The sequence below is a fragment of the Phyllobates terribilis genome, unplaced genomic scaffold (assembly GCF_046119375.1).
Source record: "Phyllobates terribilis strain yellow unplaced genomic scaffold, ASM4611937v1 Scaffold_1__5_contigs__length_1240528914, whole genome shotgun sequence".
Classification (NCBI taxonomy): Eukaryota; Metazoa; Chordata; class Amphibia; order Anura; family Dendrobatidae; genus Phyllobates; species Phyllobates terribilis.
Window position 1 is genome coordinate 65,143,157 of NW_027362761.1, and position 23,086 is coordinate 65,166,242.

Consider the following 23,086-nt stretch of genomic DNA (forward strand, 5'->3'; position numbering starts at 1 on the left):
CAGCCAAGTATTTGCCGGAGTGTTTCAGAGAAAATATACTTTGAAAATTTGGACGGGGACCATAACCGGAGACCAGACTAGTCTCCCTTCACCTCCAGCCGGCTCTTCTCAGTGCTGCTACAACTGATTGACAGGTCTCTCTTTTGGGTATACTTAAGGAGAGACTTGTCAATAAGCTGCAGCTGCTCTGTCAGCACAAAATGACTGTCCAAACCAAGTACAGATTCTCAGTGCACCCATGGTGTAACCAAACAGTTCAGCTCACCTTGCTACCTACTTAGTTTTCATCTATCTCTACCCTTCTCTAGCTCCTGTAAATCCAGACTTATCGAGCAAGAAAGAGGGGGCAGAGATAGATACAAGGCAGATAAGTGGAAAGAGCACTGAACTGTATGGCCACACCAAGGGTACAAAGAGCACCTGTGTTGGGTTTGGACAGTCATTCTGTGATGGGAGACTCCCTTTAAATAAGGGGAAAAGCCAATCTTTATGTAATTTCAAAAAACCCTTCAGCATTTATTTTATCATAGCCATATATTAAAGCTATAAAATGACTTCACTGAATGCTTATCCCATTAAAATACCTGAGGTTAAGAAACCATAGAATTGAACATGAACTGAACATTGAAGCAAAGTAAAATACCTTAATTGCAAGTTACTTTTGATGCATGGTGAGAAAAAAATGCCAAAGTGCATGTATAAAGTCTCCCATTTCATTTTCAATACTATAAAGAAGATCAGACAGAATCCCAGCACAGAAAAAAATGGGAAATATGGCCATATTCTCCTTTTAGGAATGTCTTCCTGGTTTTAGTTAAGATAAAAGGAACATCAGTGCAGATAATGTTCTTTATTAGACATACTGTATCCAGATGCAATACATGTGCAGCTGTTCTTTCCATCTGCAATTAAAAGGTTAATTAGAATACTTTTTCCAGGGTTACTGATTACCAGACCTTTGGCTGCATATTTTCCGGCATGGAAGCTGAATGCTATTACACTGTGCCATTCATGTATATGATGTCATTAGTGAACTGTGCCCTATTACGGCTGTACTCAGTTTACAGGATTAGTTCTTCATATTTTAATTGAATGTAGACAATTTTTGATAAAATGTGATTCACACTTTTAGTATAGTTGTTTTGGATACTACGCCATACTTTTACTTCTGCTTCCGCATTGTGCATATACCGTAAAACTAACCCCTTAATTCTGCTGGTGTTTTGATTCTTAAAGGGAAACTGTAATTAGATTAATGCTGCCCGAACCACTGGCAGCCAGATATAATTTACTCTGAAATGTTGCAGCGTTTCCGGGAAAACATGGCTTTAAAAGCCAGCCGGGGGCTGTAGGGAGAGACTTGACCCTCGACAGGCTCCTGTTAATTGACAGGTCTCTCTCATGTCAATCACCCGGACCACAGCAGGGAAGGTAGAAGCCATAGAGAGACATATTGTACCTTATTTATATGTTTGTCTATCCACATAGCCATATGAGGACTTGTTTTAAATACCTTTTAATAAATATTTTGTTGCGGTAGTAGTTGGAGGCTTGGTGATGAGAAAAAGAAGGAAATCTGCCATTGCATTTTCATTTTTTGTTTACTATGCAGTAAAAATAGTAAATTAACGTAATTCTACCGGATATTACAATTGTAAAATCCATTCAGGTGACTGCTCAGTTGCATCAAGCTTTGTTCAGCAGTGTACCCCACTTTTCATGTGCAGTACAGTCTCTGATGGTCAGACCTATGATGATCGCAACACTGGACTGCTCCATGTGTCACAGCCCACAGTAAGACCATGTTCATGTGACAAAGATGTGCCATTGTCAGCCATAAGTTGTTGTTTTTTTTTAAAAAAAAAAATCTGATATTTGAAACTGAAATTCGTATTCATGCTTCGACTTAGCTGCAAAATCTGCATTCAGACTAGGACTAGCCCCATTGTAATTCACTGGAGTTAATCCGCATATCTTCAGACACACCTATATGCATCAGACCTTCAGACAAATACTTATATGGTTAATTGAGACAAGGAAAAAATGGTAATCGATGATGGCTTTTACTCAAAAGAGAAGAACAACTAACATACTGAGCCTATAACAAAGTTATCACCCAGTCGGTTTTCAGTATAATTTGAAATGTCAGATACCTGGTCAGATTATTATCATAGTATCATATACCATTCTCATTTGCATATTTAATGTGGAAATTCAGATATCATTCAGTAGTGGATATCAACTTTCTTTAACTGTATAATAAAATAGAACTAGACATAATACTTATATACACTACATTATATCAGAAAGGGCCAATTATTTCCTATTAAATATACAATATTGACATTTTAGTGATACTGTAGGATTTTCACCAGCTGCAAATTCCATTGGTGGCCACAAGGTGTCCTGCAATCCTAAAAATAAGTCTGTTCTGTGCGTTCATCAACATTTCGCATTGCACATTTTTGAAGTTATATTGGCTGCTTGAATGAGAGTTGGGCCTCATTCACACTATGAGGCCGGGGTCACACATCTCATGCGAGAGACTCTGATCGAGTATGGTAATGACACTCCCAACGCATAGTGCATCAATGTATAATTAGTGGACAACCTCTTTAATGAGAAACAGCTGAGACATCTATGACAAATCCAACATAATAACCTATCTTGTTCTTATTTCCCATGAAACAAGCAGGAGTTTGTCACTTTATCCTACTATAGTATGCCTGCTCTCTCTTACTAACCCCACCTCCTGTGGTAATCATGCTCTCCACTGCCACACTGGAAACTGATAAAGGAATGTGTCCCCACAAATACTTCCAGCATATACTGTATACCACATAGAGTACAAGAACTTCCAGCTGTCTGTGAAGGAGTTTGGAATGTTCAGACAGAGTTTTTGTCATTCTTTAACCTCAGCCCAAACCTTTCCTGCGGTAAGGTCTGAGCAGCTGTAATCAGATTTTAGCTTCGGTACAGTATGTGAATCACACGGGTAATGAGGCATAGAACAGGACCACCAGGGGCAGCCTGTGTAAATCACTTGAAGAATTTATATAGTATTAGAGCATTTATTATGATGCTTTGCTTAGATAGCGCCATTAATTCCATAGCACATACATTGTCATCACTGTCCCCATTGGGGCTCACAATCTACATTCCCTATCAGTATGTCTTTGGAGTGTGGGAGGAAACCGGAGAACCCGGAGGAAACTCACACAAACACGGGGAGAACATACAGACTCCTTGCAGATGTTGTCCTATAGTATTGTGGTGCTTACTGCGTACAGTGCAGTTATGATTTGTAACCAAAATGGACTATCTGAACCTGACTATATACATATGAACGTTATAGAGGTGGTCCCATCATTTCAACTACCTTTATTACCCACTAGAAAATGGAATAAAGAGCCACTGGAAAGAGTGATGCTTGCTGTGACTTAACTGTGTATCACATGGTGGTCTGTTCATTTGAGGGGGTGCCATGCATTGCAGGGATTGTTTGTGGCCGTGTGACACTTCCCAGCATTGCTAACAGAGGGGGATTTAGTATCTGGACCCATAACATTCAAATAGGTGGCAAAAATGGAGTTGTGTTTTCTCTGCTAATACACATTTTTGTACCTATTTTTGTTATTTGAATTTAGCCTCTCCTAAAATAATAATTTTGACTTGTTTGGCTTGTGCAGCGTTTGGGTCCTGGGGTCAAATCCCACCAAGGCCAAATCTGCAAGGAGTTTGTATGTTCTCCCTGTGTTTGTGTGGGTTTCCTCCGGGTTCTCTGGTTTCCTCCCACAGTCCAAAGACATACTGATAGGGAATCTAGATTGTGAGCCCCAATGGGGACAGTGATGATAGTGTGTGTGTGTATTTAAAATCCAGGAGCATATTCCTTTAAAGACTGGAATGTGGTAGAATTACTCCCCCAGGAATCCCTTTTCAGTTCCTAAGTCTTGTTTGGCAGAAATCAGAGTGACAGATGAGAAGGCCAGAGCTTGAGTGCCCAGATTCTGACAATATAGCCACACACTGGTGGATAATACCTTACACAATAACAGGAAACCAGTGAGGGTGGAAACCATAAAACCAACACATCCCACAATGCATGTGGCTTCCTGATTAAGCTCTTTTTCCCAGAGTCACTTAGCCAACCTTGAATCTGTCCCACAGGAATGACACATCCCTGCACTTCTGACAGAGAAAAGCTGCTTGCTCCATTTTCTTGTATTTCTCAATGATTGTGATAATGTTCTAGTGTTTTTTTTTTCACTAAATCAATTATTTCTCAAGATTTGCAATAAATATCAGTTGTATGATCAATGCTGATTTCCACCATAGTATTACAAGTATTAATTTATTATTATTATTATTATGTAATATGATAATATTATATTACTTGCAACTATGACCACTGTTTTGTTGTTATTAATAATCATATTCTTTCTTGCTGCTAAAACTCTTGGCAAGCATAGACTGCCATATATTTTTTGCCATGGTGTGAATACTGGTGCTAGTGTAGCTATAATGCAGCCCATGATGTTACTACATACAGTATATGCCCATTATTTACCTATAAAACATGCCTTCTGTATTCTGCTGTCCAAATTATTACAATGTATCCTCAGTCACGCTGGGGTTACATGACATTGAGATCGCGGTGACGCATTGAAACATTGCATCTAATGATTTCCTATGGCGTCACACTGTGACCTGCAGCCTACCGAGTCGCAGATGTCTCCAAATGTGGTGGATTCTCTATTACAAGTTGCATGCGACTCTTCCTGTCAGTTTCAATCCAAGTTGCACGGAATCGCAACTTCCATGTGATTTATCAGCAAAATCGCAGCTCTAACAAAATCGCAGCTCTTTTTTCGTTGCTCGACTTGTCTGAGAGCTGTTGTTGCGCCACACATGTCGCAGTGTAGCCCACGCCTTAAAGTGAAGTGATGAGCGGTGAGTTGATTGATTTGATTATTCTATGATCAATTAAGGTGAAAAGACATTTTTTTCTGTATGATATGGGTGTGTTACATCAGTGTGCAATAAAAGCACCAACATTATTTGCATTTACTGTGGTGACTGAAATAGAAGGAAAACCAAATGGACCGTGATTACATAATGGTTTCCATAAAGCATTCTGAATTTCCGTTTTAATGCCCACCCTGTATGGAGACTCCCAATGTAGATTACAAATCTGTCATCTTTAATGACATCATTAATTACTTCCTCTGGGAAACAGCCTTCACCCACTTATCATTGCAAGGCTTTGACTAATGTGCCAATCTTAGTATTTAAAGGGAAACAAACTTATCTTGCATTGAAAGAACAACCATTTAGGAAAAAAAACTAAACAAACTTTCTAAAAGGGAAACAAAAAGGATACGCATTCAGTACAATGGATGATGTGATTCATTTGCTTCATTGACATATATTACAGTGTAGACTTTTTATTCAAAAACTTCTATTTGAGGCATTGTTTAACATATGAAACTGCTTTTTGCTCAGTTTGCCTGAAGATTTTTTTTTCTCAAATATGACAACGTCCAATACTATGTGGAAGTGTTTAAAAATATGGTATCTCACACATCAGTACGACTTTTTGATCGACTTCCGATGGTCAGGTGGCAACAGATGGTAGCATATGGTCTGTCTATAAGAAAGACTTTATTGTGTCAGGGCAAAAAACAATTTTATATTTGTGTGTTGTTTGGTTAAAGGGGTTGTCCAGCCTTTAAAAATTGGTGGTTTAATGTTAGAATAGGCCATGAATTAATTAGATCAATAGGGTCTGACTCTAGGCGGGATGCAATTGTTTGTAGGGATAACGTCACTCGACTGAATGCTGCACCTATTTCAAGTTGATATAAACATTAATGATCGATCGATTGAGGTAATGAAAGTTGGACCCCTATGAATCTAATATTGATAGCCTATCCTAAGCATAGGCCATTCATTTTAAAAGACCCCTTTAATGCCTTTATAAATCAAAAGACTGAATAAACCAAAATAGACCAAAGAAAATGAAGTAATATTTATCAAGTCGCCATTTATGGATGGCAGCGTGAGCTGAGCATAATTCTGTAGTTCTTATCAAAACTGCAAACAAAATGTAGTCCTAAAAAAGAAAATCTTGACGTTTCCTACATGTGCCAAAATATAACTATAAGAAGAAAACAAAGTACACTTGTTAATTACAATAGAAAAGAAAGTTAGTTTCATGTTAATTTCAACAAGTTACTATTTTATCTAAAACAAAGCTCACCTCATTACTTTTAAATTATGAAATACTATAAAGGTAAGCAGAATTTGCTTTAGTCTTCTTCGTTTGGGCTTGAGGCTTTTTGCTAATATGACACTTACAGTATATAGTAGATTCTGTTTAAAGAGGTTGGGAATTTTTATCCTTTTTATTTTTTTACATATGTTGGGAACATGATTTTCTGGCACTTACCAATATATACAGTTAGGCCTAGAAATATTTGGACTGAATCTTTGTGATTTGGGCTCTGCGTGCCACTATTTTTTATTTAAAATGAAACAACTGAGATGCAATTGAAGTGTAGACTTTCAGGTTTAGTTAAAGGCGATGAACAAAAATAGCCAGTGAAACATTTAGGAATTGCAACCATTTTTCTACAAAGCCTCCTCATTTCAGGGGCTCAAAAGTAATTGGACAAATTAACTTGATCATAAACACATAAAAGCACAGGCAGACGGGGTCGGGATGAAGCAAAGCGCGCTCTATGTGAGCGGCGCTTTGCGCATTCCCGGCACAAGAGGGAGCACAGTGCCGTCACAGGACCCTGTGATGTGCAGGGGAGGGGGGAATATGATAATTAAGCATATAGGCCGGGATTTGGGGGAATAATAAGCATATAGGCGGAGATTTCTTGCCGTCCCCTGGACACCAAGCCTGTGGAAAACGGAGTTTGTAAAAACAGATTTCTCTGCTATGGGCCATACAGGTAAGTATAGATTTACTTTTCTATGCCCTGTATGGCCATAGTAGAGGTCTGATGACTCCAAAGTGGTGACAGATTCCCTTCTAAGCATGCTTTTGCAGTATGTTTTGGGTTATTAATCTAAATTTCATCTGTCCAAAGAATGCTTTTCCAGAACTGGGCTGGCTTGTTTAGATGGTTTTTGGCAAAGTCTAATCTGGCCTTTCTATTTTTGAGGCTAATTAATGGTTTGCACCTTGTGGTGAATCCTCTGTATTTGCTGTTATCAAGTTTTCTCTTTATGGTAGACTTAGATACTGAAACACCTACTTCCTGGCGAGTGTTCTTCACTTGGGTGGATGTTATGAACGTGTTTTTCTTCACCCTTGAAAGGATTCTGTGATCATCCACCTCTGTTGTCTTCTGTGGACATCCAGGCCTTTCTATACGATAACAAACACTGCACTTGTGGGTATACTTCAGTGCACAAGAAGGATCCCAATCCTTTAGACAGTATAAGAAAGACTTGGCACTCGCTTCTTCAAACAAACTGAATTACTTTATTGTTCATAGAAATTCCAGTTTCAATCAGACGTTTCGGATCCCGGATCCCACGCCCTTCACCTTCTTCCGCAAGGCGCATTTCCCTGCCCGTCTGTGTACAAGTGTAGAGCAGGGATCTAGTGCGCAGGCGCCAGGAAGTCAGAGTGACTCGCCAGCGCCTTCGCACAAGTTCCCTGCTCTACAAGGATAAACAGACGGCAGAGAAATGCGCCTTGCAAAGGAAGGTGAAGTGCGCAGGCGCAGGATCCGGCCATGGGAACTGCATGTCACATGGCACTGTGACGTGCAGGGGAGGCGAGAAATATTTTAATTAAACAAGTAGGCAGGATTTCTCCCCAATCCCCCCCCCCTCCCCGGACGGGAACACATCGTAAGCCACAAGAAATAAAAATCAATTTCACAACCACAAGACCTCTGATATGGGACATACAGGTAAGTATAGATTCACATTTCTATCACCTGTATGCCCATATTAGAGGTCTGAAAAGTCCCAGGGGGTGACAGATTCCCTGTAAATGTTGTAATGGTGACTGGTGTTTTTTTCACTTACTGGTCTGCTTAGTGTAGTTTTTATAAAACCACTGTTTTATCAGCAGGAGATTATTACTTAGAAAACTTTGCCTGCTGCTAACCACACCCCACTGCTGATTAGAAGCTTTCTGCCCATACACAGTGTACACATAAAATTGCAAGTCAGTGGTGTAGGCAGGGTTATACAGAGCTCAGCTTTCAGAGAACTGGTAATCTGCAGCAGATAAAACAATATTTAGATTTGAGAGTCCTCAGTGGTTGATACCTTTTAATGGCTAACTGAAAAGATGGTAACAAATTGCAAGCTTTTGAGACTACTCAGGTCTCTTCATCAGGCATAGAATAACACAAAATCTGAAGTCACATATTTATACACAACAGGACACAGGAATAATGCAATAGATAAGACAAGTGATGTGAAGCAGAATTATCAGCATGGGAAGGGGAGAAATAGTTGTGGCTGTAATACTCATTATGCACAAAACCTTTGTCACAGGACTTCTGAGAGACTAAGGAGCCATCTCTTGCATGTCTTTATTGTCACAACTGTAGTGACAGATTTCTTTTAGTAAAGAGTCCATAAAAAGTCCATAATCCGAACCTCGCACCTCTTTCTCCAAGACTTCCCTCATGCTACGCTAGTGTTCTGGAATGCACTACCCCAAATGATCCGACTAATATCTAGCCCCCATGTTTTTAAGCATGCTTTAAAAACACATCTGTTTAGACAAGCCCATCACCTCAACTCACTAACCTAACTCTCCACTCTCTCCCCTATTCCCCTCCTAAGGCTATGTGCCCATGATGCAGAAATGCTGCATATTTTTTCCGCATCTCCCTAGCAGGAAAAACGCATGCGTTTTTTACAATCGTTTTTCCCGCCAGGTTGAAGCGTTTGTCAAGCGTCTGTGCATGCATTTCTGCATGCGGGTTGTCAAGTGCTTTCCAACCGATTTTAGCATCACTAGGAAAGTGCTTGACAACTTGTTCACACTATATAAATCCATGCAACCGGCATGGATTTATATAGTGTGACCAAGTAATAGTTAAAAAAAAACAATTATACTCACCTTCCGGTGTCTTCCCGGTGTCATCTTTGCTGCGTCCAGTCTCTTGCAATGCTCGTGGTGGTGTGAAGGACCTGCGGTGACGTCATTGAGTCATATGATGGGTCGCATGACTCATTGACATCATGGCAGGTCCTTCACCACAGCGCTAGCATTGCAAGAGACCGGACGGCGTGGACAAAACACCGGGAGGACATCGGAAGGTGAGTATAAACTTTATTTTTTATTTTAAATTCTTTTTTTTACAGATTCTATGGTACCCGGGTCTGGATGAGAGTCTCTTCTCCTACCATCCGCACATTAGAACGCGCCAATTACGCAAGTACAGATGCAGTCTTGCAGAATTGGCGCGTTCTAATGCAAGTCAATGGAGGCGATTACGCTGCGTGTCCGCAAAATTAATGGACACGCTGCGGATTTTTGAGCGCAGCATAAACGCTGCGGAAAAATACGCAGCATGGGCATTGAAAGTGCGGAATTGCATTGGAGACCATGGGGGAAGATTTACCAAGCGTTTCCCAAGTGTTTACGCTGCAGAAATTCCGCAGCGTAAACACTTGAAAAACGCATTGTGGGCACACAGCCTCAATGTTAATCATAATCTGCTCCCTCCTATTGATCTGTCTCCACATCCTCCATGCTGCCAATAACACGTGGTAACTGCACTCATACAGATACTGGCTGATGACCGGACCATGCAGCTTAATATGAAAACCCTTATTTATTATAATGATGGCTGGACTGTACTTTACAAGCACCTTCTACCATCCCCTATTTCCTTATAGATTGTAAGCTTGCAAGCAGGGCCCTTACTCCTGTAACTATTGAACTATGTGTTAAATTGTATTGTTTCCATTGTCTGTACATGTCCCCGCCTAATTGTAAAGTGCTGTGGAATATGTTGGCGCTATATAAATAGAAATTATTATTAATATGATTATAAAAATCGCTATTACAGAGAGATCTCTTGTACAATGCTGTCTTTAGGTCTTTGTCATTTTCACCTATAAATGTATTCTTGTTATATCAAAAATCAAAAGCATTAATGGTTATTTAACTAGTCTTCAGCCCTTACTTGTTTATTTCCAGTGCTGCTTATTTCATTAGTTACTAAATTAATCATTGAGTATTGACAGTGAATAGTCTTGTCTCAACCCCTTGCCAGTATTGAACCATTTTGTCTTTCCAGTTTATGTCTGCCTTGTTTGTAATCCACTAGATCTACTACAATGTGCAAATTATTTCAATTGTGTCTTACAGAATAGAGCAGGACATTGTGCAACTAGAAAGTGAAGAATCACTAATATCTGCCAAAGAACAAATACTGAGAGAAAAACTAAAAGAGACTGAAATTTCATTGGTAGATTTGCAAAAGGTAAAGAAAACACCATTTTTATGACTAGTACTGTATGCTCTGTAAACTCTGTGATAAAATATTTTTGTGATATTTCTTCCACACACATCTCTATTTACAAAGGGATCTAATTTTTTTTAAGGACATGCCATAAATGGATGATATGGGTAGGTTCCTAATCTGGGATCTTTAAATATTTGGGAGAATGGGGTCCTCTTGCCCTCTACACATGCTAAAAGAGTCAAAACTTTGGATATGTTGTAAATGTTATAATAGGAATATTAATTTGAAGCTCCGTTCACATAGGTGTCATGGATTGCATTTTACCAGAGCCATGATTGAACTACTGTAATCTATTTTGTAGCCAATTCTAATAAATCACTTTATCTTATGATGGCTTCCATATTGGATCAGCATGTTGGTTGTCAAAAGTGACAAAAACCTGAAGAAATAAAGGGGAAGTATGAACAAAACTTTAGATGGCAAATTATCTCTCTCCATATCACACATATGTAGAACACTATTAAAAGAAATATTTATATTATTTTAATTAAGCAGTCTGAATCATAAAAAATTCTGCTTTGGGAGAGTGGCATTAGGGTCCCGGCTCTCTTTACTCTGTGAAGGGGATATTTGCATATTATTTCAATTAATAATTATTATTGTCTTTTAATTCTTATTTTATAGCTAAATGCATAAAACTCTGTGGAGTTCTGACATTTTTTTTTTTACTTTTTTTATAGAGTTTGTCAAATCCGGATAAAGGTAAGATATTCACAGTTTAAAGTTTACTAAACACCTTTGGCAATAGTTGAGGATGACCATATTTAGACCCTGACTAAATTGTGGTTTGAATAATGCATTCTGGGTACAAGTTGATTATATTATTTTTATTTATGATTCACAGTTTGGTAGAAGTAGGTGAGCAGATGCAAATTTTGTGCCTAAATTTCTGTTTATTTGGACAGCAGTGCTTCTGTTGTCTTACTATTGACATCCCGAGACTAGCTGTGTAGGACTTAAAGGGGCTTTCCCACAAACAAATCATTTTAATCAGTAGATCTTGGAATGATGATAAGTTCCACAATTTAATGTGTTTAAATGTTCCTGTGCTGAGATAATCTTATGAATGTGCCCCTGCTGTGTACTGTGTACTGGCTGTGTCTGACCGTGCAGGAATATGGTCTGATCATACCACATCTCCTGGGCAGGGGAGGACGCAAAAGACAATACAGACATTACAGCAGGGGATCACAGCTGATTCTTTCTGTGAGGTAAAGCATTTCCCTGCCTGGTCTTAAAAAAAGAAAGAATCATCTGTGATCCCCTGCTGTAATGTCTGTATTGTCTTTTGTGTCCTCCCCTGCCCAGGAGATGTGGTATGATCAGACCATGTTCCTGCACGGTCAGACACAGCCACTACACAGCACACAGCAGGGGCACATTAAGGGTATGTGCACATGATCAGTAATCGCTGCGGACAGATGTTACAGCATAGTGGATGAGATTTCATGAAATCCCATGTTCACTATGCGTCTCCATGGACCTGGTGATCACCTGTGGACACAGACATGCGGCGTGTCTTTCCAGACCGCAGCATGTCAATTTCTATTGCAGAGACGCTGGTCTCCGCAAGAGAAACTGAAATTATATCACTGTAATGTATTTGTGTCACCCCAGGCCTGGATGCCACAAATAATAAAGGCTGTGTCTGAGAGCAGGAGGGAGGTTCCCTGGTTAGGGACAATTAGCATACAGCACCTCCTGTCCCAGGCCAGTAGGAGGAGCTGGCTGCCCCTATAAAAGCTGGAACTGGGGGCAGGGTTAGAGAGAACTGGACGACCTAGTCCCAGAGAAGGAGGGACAGTTCAGCTGTAGGTGAGGAGGTCGTGAGGCAGTGGAGAAGCCACGAGCCAGGGACTTAGGGCGCCGAAAGCCTGTCCTGGCAGAAAGGGAGAATAATCTACCGGACATTGGGGTCCGAGGCTGTAAAGACTCTAAGTCCAGCAGCAGAGAACCAATCCGCGAGGGATTTCATGTCCTTTCGCCTAAAAAGCCCGGAGGCTCTGCCACAACAGAAGGGACCAGCAAAGCCAAGAGAGGCCAGAGGTAAAAGGAGCCAAAGTTGCAAGCCATACGGGTGAGAGTACATGGCACGCTCAGGGACGTGGGCTATTATACCACTAAAGGGGGAATTAGTCAGAAAGAGCATAGAGAGCACGGTAGGCCTACACCCTCACCCTGACCAGAGGGGCTTCCCGAGTGTTCTCAGACATCCAGGCCCCCTTCTAGCCGGTACTGTTGTTGGGTCATTACCATCTGTTATAATAAAGACCCTGAACTGTTTAAGCGGACTCTGCATTCTGACCGTCGCGGACGGAACTATCACCCCCAACATCCACCTACACTACCCTGGGGCTACACTCCTCCCGTGGGGAGTTATTCTACCTCTGTGCTGCACACCAACACCAGCCTCAGTGGCCTGCCCTGCAGCGGCGGTTATCCCTGACCGCAATCCACGGGTGGCGTAGTCGGACATTCAAAACACTGATAAATAGACTGCCACAATTTGGTCTCACCACCCTGAGCCACGGAATCGGGTTGCCACTACTACCCCCAGCATCGTACAGAAGCCCGGTTCCGGGTACCCCACGGCCCAGGGGGCGAGTCATATTGATTGCGGTGAATCCGCATGGTTCAATGAACACATGCGGATTCACCTGCATGCAGCGCTTTGGACGCAGCATAAAGTATGCTGCCTTCAAAGCGATGCCAATACCGACCATGTGCACATACCCTTATAAGATTATCTCAGCACAGGAACATTTTATTTAAACACATCCAATTCTGGAAGTTATTATTATTCCAAGATCTATTGATTAAAACGAGCTTTTGTTTGTGGGAAAACCGCTTTAAAGATGACCTGTCACACCATTTTATTCTTTAAATGTATTTAGCATTAAAAAGGGGCTACAGCGCTGATTAAAATGTTTTTTTTTTCTCCACTGTATTGCAGAGATAATAACAGAGATTCTTTCCTAGGAAAAGTAAATTTTCCCATCTATGACGCTGCCCAGTCATTACAAGGCAGTGTAATAAAGTGGGAAAAAAAGCAAAGGCACACAGAGAAGGTCAAAACAGGCATTTTCAGGGTGATCTGATGAGACTTGCTGTGTCTCACTGGACCACGCTGAGAACTCCTCACCCCCATTGCTTCCTGTCATTACAGCATTAGTAGCGGTGGAGCGGTGGAGAGCTACAGTATGTTAGCGCCTGGAACAGTGAAGACCATCTTGGTAGCAGCGTCTGTCACAGACAGTGCCCTGGACCTGCTACAGGTGTCAAGGAATAAGGAGTTTAACGGTATTCCCCGATACCTTTAGTTGATCCAGAGCATTACATGTTACAAACGCTGTTCCCATGATGATCTTCACTGCTCCACACTGCAGCTCTCCTCCTCTTCTGGCGCTGTAATGCCAGGAAGCATCAAGTCTCACCAAATCACGCTGAAAATGCCCACATGACTTTTGTTTTTCACCTTTCCTGCGGGCTTTTTATTTTTTCCCCTGTATGACGCTGCCTTCTAATAATTGGGCAGCATCAAAGATAGTAAAAAGTAAATGCTCCAAGAAAAGAATCACTGTTAACGCCCCCTTAGTTGAAAGGGAAATTTGAATATTGGGTGCTCTAAACTTCAATATCCCATATCTAAACATTGCATTGGAGAAAAATAACATTTTAATCAGCTCTTCAGCTGCTTTTACTGATATGTACAGTTTAAAATAAAAATGTTATGAAAGGTCCTCTTTAAATGGGTATCGATACTGAACAATCTGATAGATGCAGATCTCATAGTTAAGACCTGCATCTATCTCAAGAAAGCATTCTCCTGGCCTGGCTGTTTTATTTGCTCCCATGGAAGTGCATAGAGAAAGTTGTCCGGGAGGACACTTTTTCTCACTTTTTCTGGCCACTTTAGCTTTTAAGAAGTGGTTGTCCAGAAGTGAACAACCCATTTAAGGAATTTTTTTTACCTGGAAAAATATTTAGATTTGAGAGTCCTCAGTGGTTGATACCTTTTAATGGCTAACAGAAAAGATGGTAACAATACTAGCCTGATGAAGAGACCTGAGTAGTCTCGGAAGCTTGCAATTTGTTACCATCTTTTCAGTTAGCCATTAAAAGGTATCAACCACTGAGGACTCTCAAATCTAAATATTTTTCTATCTACTGGCTAACACGGTACAGGAATATATATTTTTACCTGGAACAATTAGGCCTCATGTAAAGTTTGGATATTCAAGAAAATGGCTGCACATGCTGGTGGGATGTGCTGTTTAGGCCGCACATATTCCTTGCTTCATTACAATTAGGAAAAGAATATATTTTTATTAGTATGAATTAATAATCACAGCAACAATTGTTGATCAAGGCTATTTGTAAGGCTGAAGCATGGTATTATGGAGACCTAAACACTAGCTGATGAGGATACACAGTACTGAAGATGCTGCCACTCATCTTTCCTTATGTGCGAGCTCATAAACATGCACAAAAATTACAAACTAAAAAAAAATATAAAATCTCCTTTCTTCTAATTTTCCTGGTAACTGAAATGATCTAATTAAGAATTCAAGACAAATGGCCAGAGCAGAATGTGATTATGTTCTTCTATTTTTAGCAGTAATCCAATTTAAAATTAATCTCCTAAGTATATGTGTATATGTTTTAAATGCTGGTAATAATTCTACATGTTAACAGATTAGTGGTAGTCCTCTGTACTTGGAGGCTTTCTTCTAAGAATGAAACTTATTTGTCTATAAACAGTATTATTTTGAACAAAAAAAAATGAAAATGCAATTATTCTACAATACCACCTATGTTATGCCAAAGTTATGCTAACGTTAAGTCACGGGTTTATTAAGACTGATGTTTAGCCCTCCAGTCTTAGTGAAGACAATGCGCTTAATGAATTTGGTGCATCTTATGAAAGCTGTGTGTATTTGCCAGAGATGTTACTCCAGCCAAATACTTTGGTACATTTCTGGTGTAGTTTATGCCACGCCACTTTGGTGGAGTAAATTATGATGAATTTACTAAGCGGGCTTCGATATGCTGTGTCCCACCGCGTCTCAGCCCATTTCTGTAGAGTTGGCCCGTTAGGGATTTAAAAACTCTAAAAATTACACAATTTTTGCACAACTTTGAATTGTGTCAAAATGTTCATATATTTCAAGGTGTTTTACAGCAGAATTCTGGTGAAAACACCTTGATGAATTGGTGCCTAAAGTTTTAGTCTTTTGATGCAACTAATCAGACATTTCTAATAATGTTAAGCTCATACTATACGGTACAATATGCCAATTCTCTTGACTAGTCCTGATTTGAAACTTTATAATGGTTTCACACTTCCGATGTTCACAGTCCAAATACAGATCGTGATGTCTCAAAAGACTGCGGATATTCAGACCCAGACTGAGCAGCTTCATAGGCATAGATGTAGCTGTTGAGTTTGGGTCAGGAAACTTGTCCAGACATTACGGTCCATACTTGGCAGTGTGAATTCATACTCTGCAGATTTTGTTTTAGAATTTTCTGTAAATCAGTTTCACTTGCCTGAATGGGATCAGATAAAATGGACTGTTGCAGAATTTTCTGCAACAAAATCTGCATTAAATTGCAGCCTGCTTAAAGTGAATGTACACCTTTAAAGAGTACCTATTAACTTTCCAGACTTGTCTGTTTTAGTAAATGCTTGTAGTGTTCATGAAATATGAATTTTGTAGCATATTTTGTAGGAACTACAAATGCCATTCCTCTGATACTCCTAAAACCTTTGTAGATAAATTGTCAACTGGGTGTTACCAGTTTGGAGTGTGTGAATGCCCACTGTTAGGCTGGAGTCACACGATCGTTTAAAAAATCTGTCCGATTTACAGCCCCAAGAGTTGTCCGAGTGCAATCCGTTGTTGATTCCCTGTGTAATGATAGTGCAATCCGAGTATGCGATTTTTTTCCTCACATTCATTGCGTATGCAATGCTGTTTTAACATCATCTTTTACATATTGTAAATACTGTATGTTAAATGAAGGTATTTAAAGGGGTATTCACATCTCCAATATCCTATCCCAATATGTAGGAGGTGTAATAATAATAATATTAGCAAATACCTCAATTAGAAATGTAGTATAGTTTTTCTGATTCTCTATGTCTCTTTACTCACTTGCAGGCATTGCAGGACCTTAGGTATCCACAATTACGACCACTAGCAACTAGCTAACTAACTGTCACTATATCAGTGGATGTAAACATGGATACCTAAGGTCCTGCAATACCTGCACATGAGGAAAGAGACATAGCGAATCAGAAAAACTATACTCATTTCTAATTGGAGGTATTTGCTAATATTATTTATTATTATTATTACACCTACTACATATTGGGATAAGATCTTGGAGATTGGAATACCCATTTAACACAAAAAAATCAATCATATATAAAGATATAGAGATAAAGATGATTGATTGATTGATAGATAGCTATTCCAAAATATAGATAGATAGCTAGATATATTGAATGATTAATAGAATGATTGATACATAGATAGATAGCTAAATATATAGATAACTATATAATGATTGATAGATAGACTAGATATATAGATAGAATACCTAGATGTCCTGTAGATATATAATGTCACAAGTCTCTTACATATAATAAATTTGCACCTTTTAGTGACTTTCATGTGGCACTACAGGGTGTTTAGCCTTATTAAACCTAATAAATGGATAATTTAAAAAACATTGTGAGGGGTCCCCCTAATTTTTAATAACCAGCTAAGGGAAAGCCGACAGCTGCGGGCTGATATTATCAGACTGGGAAGGGCCCAATAACCATGGAGCGTTTCAGCTCTGATTCTTGCATGTGAGAGAATCGGATCACACTATCATAACACTCGGCTCACTCTCGCAGAGAGAATGCTACTTGCCAGTGTGAGCGAGCCTTTGCATTGCCCAATCAATGTCGACAGTATAAGGGACACACCGATTTTACATGGGAAATGGTAGCGCTCAGTGGTCAGTTTATACATAAATATTCAGGAAGAATAATAGAAGTGGCACAACAGAGTTAAGATTCAAGGGGCTCCTGAATTATTATAACATGGGGAAGCACTGGTTAAAACCAAAATGTGAAAATTTATCCCCATGTTTTTTATACTTACAAAACCTTGACAAAGGTAAAGACATGAAAAGAATTTTGCATTTCCAATATAGAGCCCCAAATACACTGCATAGAGATAAAGGTAAATCCCAAACATCTGGTTGCTTGCTGCTGCTTAATGTAAATCTATTGAATTCAGTAATAGCACCATATGCAGGAAGCTCCGAAAAATGAGGCATCAACAATTTTTAAATAATTGGTCAGCACAAAAGTTTAACCATATTTATTTAAAAAAATGTTGTTAAAGGATGGATATTACCTTCAATGTACAAATATGCAATTACGCCTCTGGTAGCCATCGAGGAGTATAAAATGGCCATTCTTATTTGGAATGTTGTTTATCACTTAATAACAGTTATTGTGAGTTATCCCTTATCCAAAGGATAGTACATAACTAGTATATTAGTGGTGGTGCACTCACAAAGGCCACCACTAATTACCAGAATAGGGGACATGCATGTTGGAGCTGTTCCCTATTCCGGGATGGTCTCTGTGGTTGCACCTTTGATAAGTGATTACATCTCCTGTGTATAGATGATAACTGGAAGTAATAAGAATAATGCTTTAAGCACCACCTGGGACAGAAAAAGCGGACTACCCCTGAGAAAAGAGAGGAAGCAGAGGGTGCAGGGTGTACAGAAGAGAACAGACTGAATGAAGAAGGAAGACACAGCAGATACAGGCCATGCAAGGGGATAGGTGAGGGTTTATATGGGAAGCAGAATAAAGATTAAGTTACATTTTTAAGAGAGAATATGAATGGATGCAGATATGTTCCATAATCAGGATATATATCAAACTTTAAATAAATGAGCACTTTAAAAAATAAAAAAAACTTTTACTACTTAATTTTTTAAGAAACTGTTGCTTGTTTTTTAATTCGTGTGCCTATACTACATATAAAACGTATGCAGCCTTTTGGTGCTAATATAAAATAATTTGAATAAGCCATAAATATCAGTTTAGCATTGCCGCTGTGATAATCCAGAAATTCCCCAAAACTCCATCACCCTATGGCTAAGCTTGAGGGACCTGGATGTGTTCCCTCCTGCCTCAGCTAGTCTATTGAACTCCAATCACAAGGCAATGAATCTGCACTTTGTGTCCTCTGATCCAGCTGTTCAGTAGAACGCTCTGATGTCCATTGTGCCGGCTGATAATTTAGCTCTCTGCTGCTGTCTAAGCACCGCTCCGGCTGTGGGGCTCCACAATGCTGATAACCTAACCTGATTTGCTCTTTCTTAAAGCAGATGCAGTAAGTTATATCTACTCCCAGATCCCTGACATCACAAACCTCTACGCACATCCACCGGAAACATCTCACGTTTGTGACGGAACCATAAGGGCACCCGGTGAGTATATAAAACCCTATCAGATATATAAGTTTTTAAGGTGTTAGTGGTCGGTTTGTCAATAAAGTGATACATTATGTTAGTGAATTTAATTGCTTGTGAAATGAAATAGAAAAAAAACCTCATGCGTTCTGAAAGCTTCATTCCCAACCGTTTTACACAACCAAGAAAAGGTATGAATCATATGATAACCCTTTTATTGTTGGTTTATACATTACAACACTCACCAAGCACCACATTGGTACACAATAGATTTCTAAAGGTGAAACAGGTGGATATTGGTCACAGCTTACACACTGGTGGTACACATGCACATGATATGCCCAGTCATCTGTTGGGTTGGTGGAGCTTTATTGTTGTACTGATGGCCATCAAGAGATCTTCTCTTTTCTTTTTAAAAAGAAAATATAATTACTGCTTATAGGGATCTGTTTAGCACCCATTAGGAATTTGATTTTATGTTCCCACTTTCCTATATTATCCAAACCACTACCTTACCCTACTGCATCGTGCCATACATTTACATGGTGGGTGGTAGTTCCCACACAGTGTAGGGAAAGTGCCTGCTAATATAGAGCTGACACCAGATGCAAATTCTCCAATCCTGAATATTTAACCCATATATAACACTGTGCCTAACAAAACCCCCAGGTCTGCCATGGCAGTGAGCCTCTCGCCTTCCTGTTAGTATAAAGCTGACAGATATACTATACGCTAATTTTATAATGGTTTATATTCTAAGTGTGTTACTAAAGTAGCACTCCCATGAACTTTTTTTTTTTTTGCTAAATGTCTGTATAGTCTCATGCACACATTCATGCAACACTGTCGGAGCCGGACCACAATGCAAAGGCTGACTGCGGGACTTCCGACTTGAGAGTGAGACCATCATATAATTCTATGATGCTGTCTTGTTTAGGTCTGGAGACCCATGGCTAGACCATACATTGTAATCCGTGCTCAGACCGTGTTGCATGGACGTCTGCATGAGCCCTATATGTGTATGCACTGTAGTGTGTGTGCTATTATACTCTTCTGCTGCCTTTGCCGATATCCAGCTCCTCTTCTGAGTGACGTCACTCCGTGACCAGGAAGTGGTTTTCACAGTTTAAGCCTATGGAGCGTCAGAATGAGACTCCCTAGACTTGCATTGTAAAAGACGTCTGGCCCACAATAGAGCATAGAGCTAATCGGAGAGTTTAAAGAGCGGTGATGTCACAGAGAAGAGGAGCAGAACAGCGCTGGATACCGGAGATGGTGGCGGTAGGTGAGTATATTAACACACACACATACTACACAACAGTACACATATACCCAGATTTAGTGAAAAAAAAAAAAAGAGTTCAATTGAGGGCCTCTTTAAAGCTGTCAAGCAATCACTTTTTCATGGCATGCCCCAAAAAATTGTAAAAAAAAAAAAAACCTAGACAAATATAGTTTAGAGAAAAAATTCCAAGCCAAAAAACAAACATCTTTATTTCCAAATTTAATGCTTTATTATAAAAAAAAATACATTTTCTTGGTATTGCTACAAGTGTACAGTAGTAATGGAAAGTGTAAAATTATCACATTTGCTATGTATTGTTAATACCCTTTTTATTTCTTTTAAAGGAAAATACAATTTTTGCCGAACAAGCCTCTCTATGACATTTTGGGGTACATACAACTTTTGATTACTTTACTCAGTTTTTGTATGAATTGTATGTACCCAAAAATGTCATGAAAATGTCAAATCTAAGCATTCTATGTTGATGGAAAAAAAAATAAAATGCAATTGTATAAAATAACACAAATAATATTTTTTTTTTAAATGTTTTTGTGGAACAGATGTCAAATTTTTAAAATTTGGCACCAAAACAATAAAATTATCGTGTTATTTATATGGAAGAGTGAATTCCGTAAAAACAAAATCCAACAAACCATAAAATTGCACCCACCCCCAGGAAAGAAATAAATAATTTTACAAAATGGATTAGATGTAACCCACACAAAATAACAGGTTTGTTTGCCATCAGGGGAAACAAAGTTCTGCCAGATTGGATTTTAACTTGTTCAAGTGGTTTTCTGTGTTAAGCAACATCAGAGATGTCTTTATGCTCCATATCGCCCCTGTCTATTAAAATAATAAATATAACCAACATGTTCGGACCTTCTGTGCATGCATGTTATTGGGGGCATCAAGGGTGACTGCTGTCACAGAATGAGTCTTTTGTGCATGCTTTACACCCTTCTAACTACTTCTTTTTTTCCATACCAATCATGTGGGCAGTGTAAGGTTTTAGGTGTCAGGAGCCATCAATATATCATTTATTATAAAGTTGTTAATTTCAACGATGTAGTCTACAAGTGAAATACTTCTAAGGGCTCATTCATGAGTCTGATTTTCACGGAATAGTATATGGGGCCACTCTCATGGCCGTAATCTTTTGCGGACTTCTCGGCAAATCTCATACCTGTGCTGTGACAACCGCTCAAGCTGCCAAGAAAGTGGAATTGTGACGCTATGCAATGTCGAAGTTCAGCAATCTACAGTCACAGACTGTGGAGCCTCGAAAACCCCTTTAAATTCATACACTATTCATAAACCAAAACACCATACAAACTCATATCATGGTAGATATTACAGTGTATCAGTGTGGAGTTTTATCTTAATTTATCAATGTAACCCAGTCTGTACAAATTGATTAATCTCCTATAACTGGTCACAAGTGGAACTTCCAATATAGACAAGTGTGCGGTGGTACAGCAGACAATCAGCACTTCATGAACGTTCATTCTGTTCACCTTTTGAATGTTTGTAAACTGTGTAGAGTGTCTGCTCCAATGCAAAGTAAATGAGCTGCTGTGCTAGGCAGTTTCTGTAGGTGCGCCATAATAACTCCACAGCGCATAGCACTTGTAGTAGTAACAAACGCTACATCTGAATAAAAACAGTACACTTCTGGATTAGTTTCAAGTTCATGATAATCTGCTGATATTAAACTGGTATCTCCATGTTAGAAATGTATAGCATATCTACAGGATCTACCATGAATACCTACCTCCAGTACTCTAGTCTATGAGGAGTACAGGGGTTTACCACAACACTTTCCATAAAGTTCTGTGGAGAGGTGAGACATTAAAATCTATGGGAGTCCCCTGACTGCCCCCGACTACTACTATAGCGGTACGTGGGCAGAATTCGCTAATCTGTAATACAGTAAGGTTTTAAATGTAATTCACTTGTTTGAAGAATCTAGCTTTATCCTTCAGTGTCATATTTGCTAATGAGTAAGGACTAGTCCAATGAGGTGTCTCTCCCACTGTAGTACTACCTCGGATTATCTAATCACTTCTTCCTGGACATAATCGGTAATCATGGCCAAGGAGGTGTGATTGAGGGATCTGGGTAAGTAGTGCCCGACCTGTCTAGTCCTGCCTCACTAGAATAAGCGACACTACAGAATAAAACTACTTTCTTCAAACATTGCAGGGTTAGTAAGTTACATTAAACACCTTAAAAGAGAACATAAATCTGTAACCATACTGCTATAATAGTGATTCGGGACGTCCATTGGGCCATGGGTGGTGGGTAATCCATGACTCACTAGACGACTGCTTTTCCTACAAGTGAGGTGCCAAAGGAAAAAAATAAAAAATTGTCTTTATTATTCAGCAATTTGCCTGTATTATGGCTTCTTGACATGTACCGTAACTTATGACATGTTTAGACATGTAAAATAATGTACAGTACAATTTATAGCATGATTTATAAATATACAAACTTGTGCTAGTTTTCCAATATATTTAAACGTATACTTTATTTGATAATGTGTGATCTCTTGTTGGGAGGTGCTCTATAAAACCGAATATATTGCTTCATTTTAGTACTTTTTATAAGGACTCATTTAGCCATCATTTTTTCTCATACAAGTGCCATCTGTGTTCTCATGGATAGAACTTGTACCTATGATATTCTATGGGGTATTTCACATGTTCAATGTTTTTCCTTGAACCGATTATTCCACACAAAAGCACGGACGCTTGTCCAATATTGATCTGAGTTTCTGATCAAACTC

At 39.3% G+C, this 23,086-nt stretch overlaps 1 protein-coding gene across 2 annotated transcripts in view; it reads left to right on the forward strand.

The window, feature by feature from the left end:
• Positions 1 to 23,086, forward strand: part of LOC141198882 (paralemmin-1-like) — a 198,465-nt gene that overhangs the window by 169,947 nt on the left and 5,432 nt on the right. The window contains exons 4-6 of one of the 2 annotated variants that reach the window (XM_073663175.1): positions 10,364 to 10,478; positions 11,201 to 11,222; positions 18,924 to 19,028. In XM_073663175.1, coding sequence (XP_073519276.1) covers positions 10,364 to 10,478; positions 11,201 to 11,222; positions 18,924 to 19,028 — 242 coding nt within the window. The remainder of the gene's footprint in view (positions 1 to 10,363; positions 10,479 to 11,200; positions 11,223 to 18,923; positions 19,029 to 23,086) is intronic. The other variant, XM_073663184.1, reaches the window with a different exon arrangement.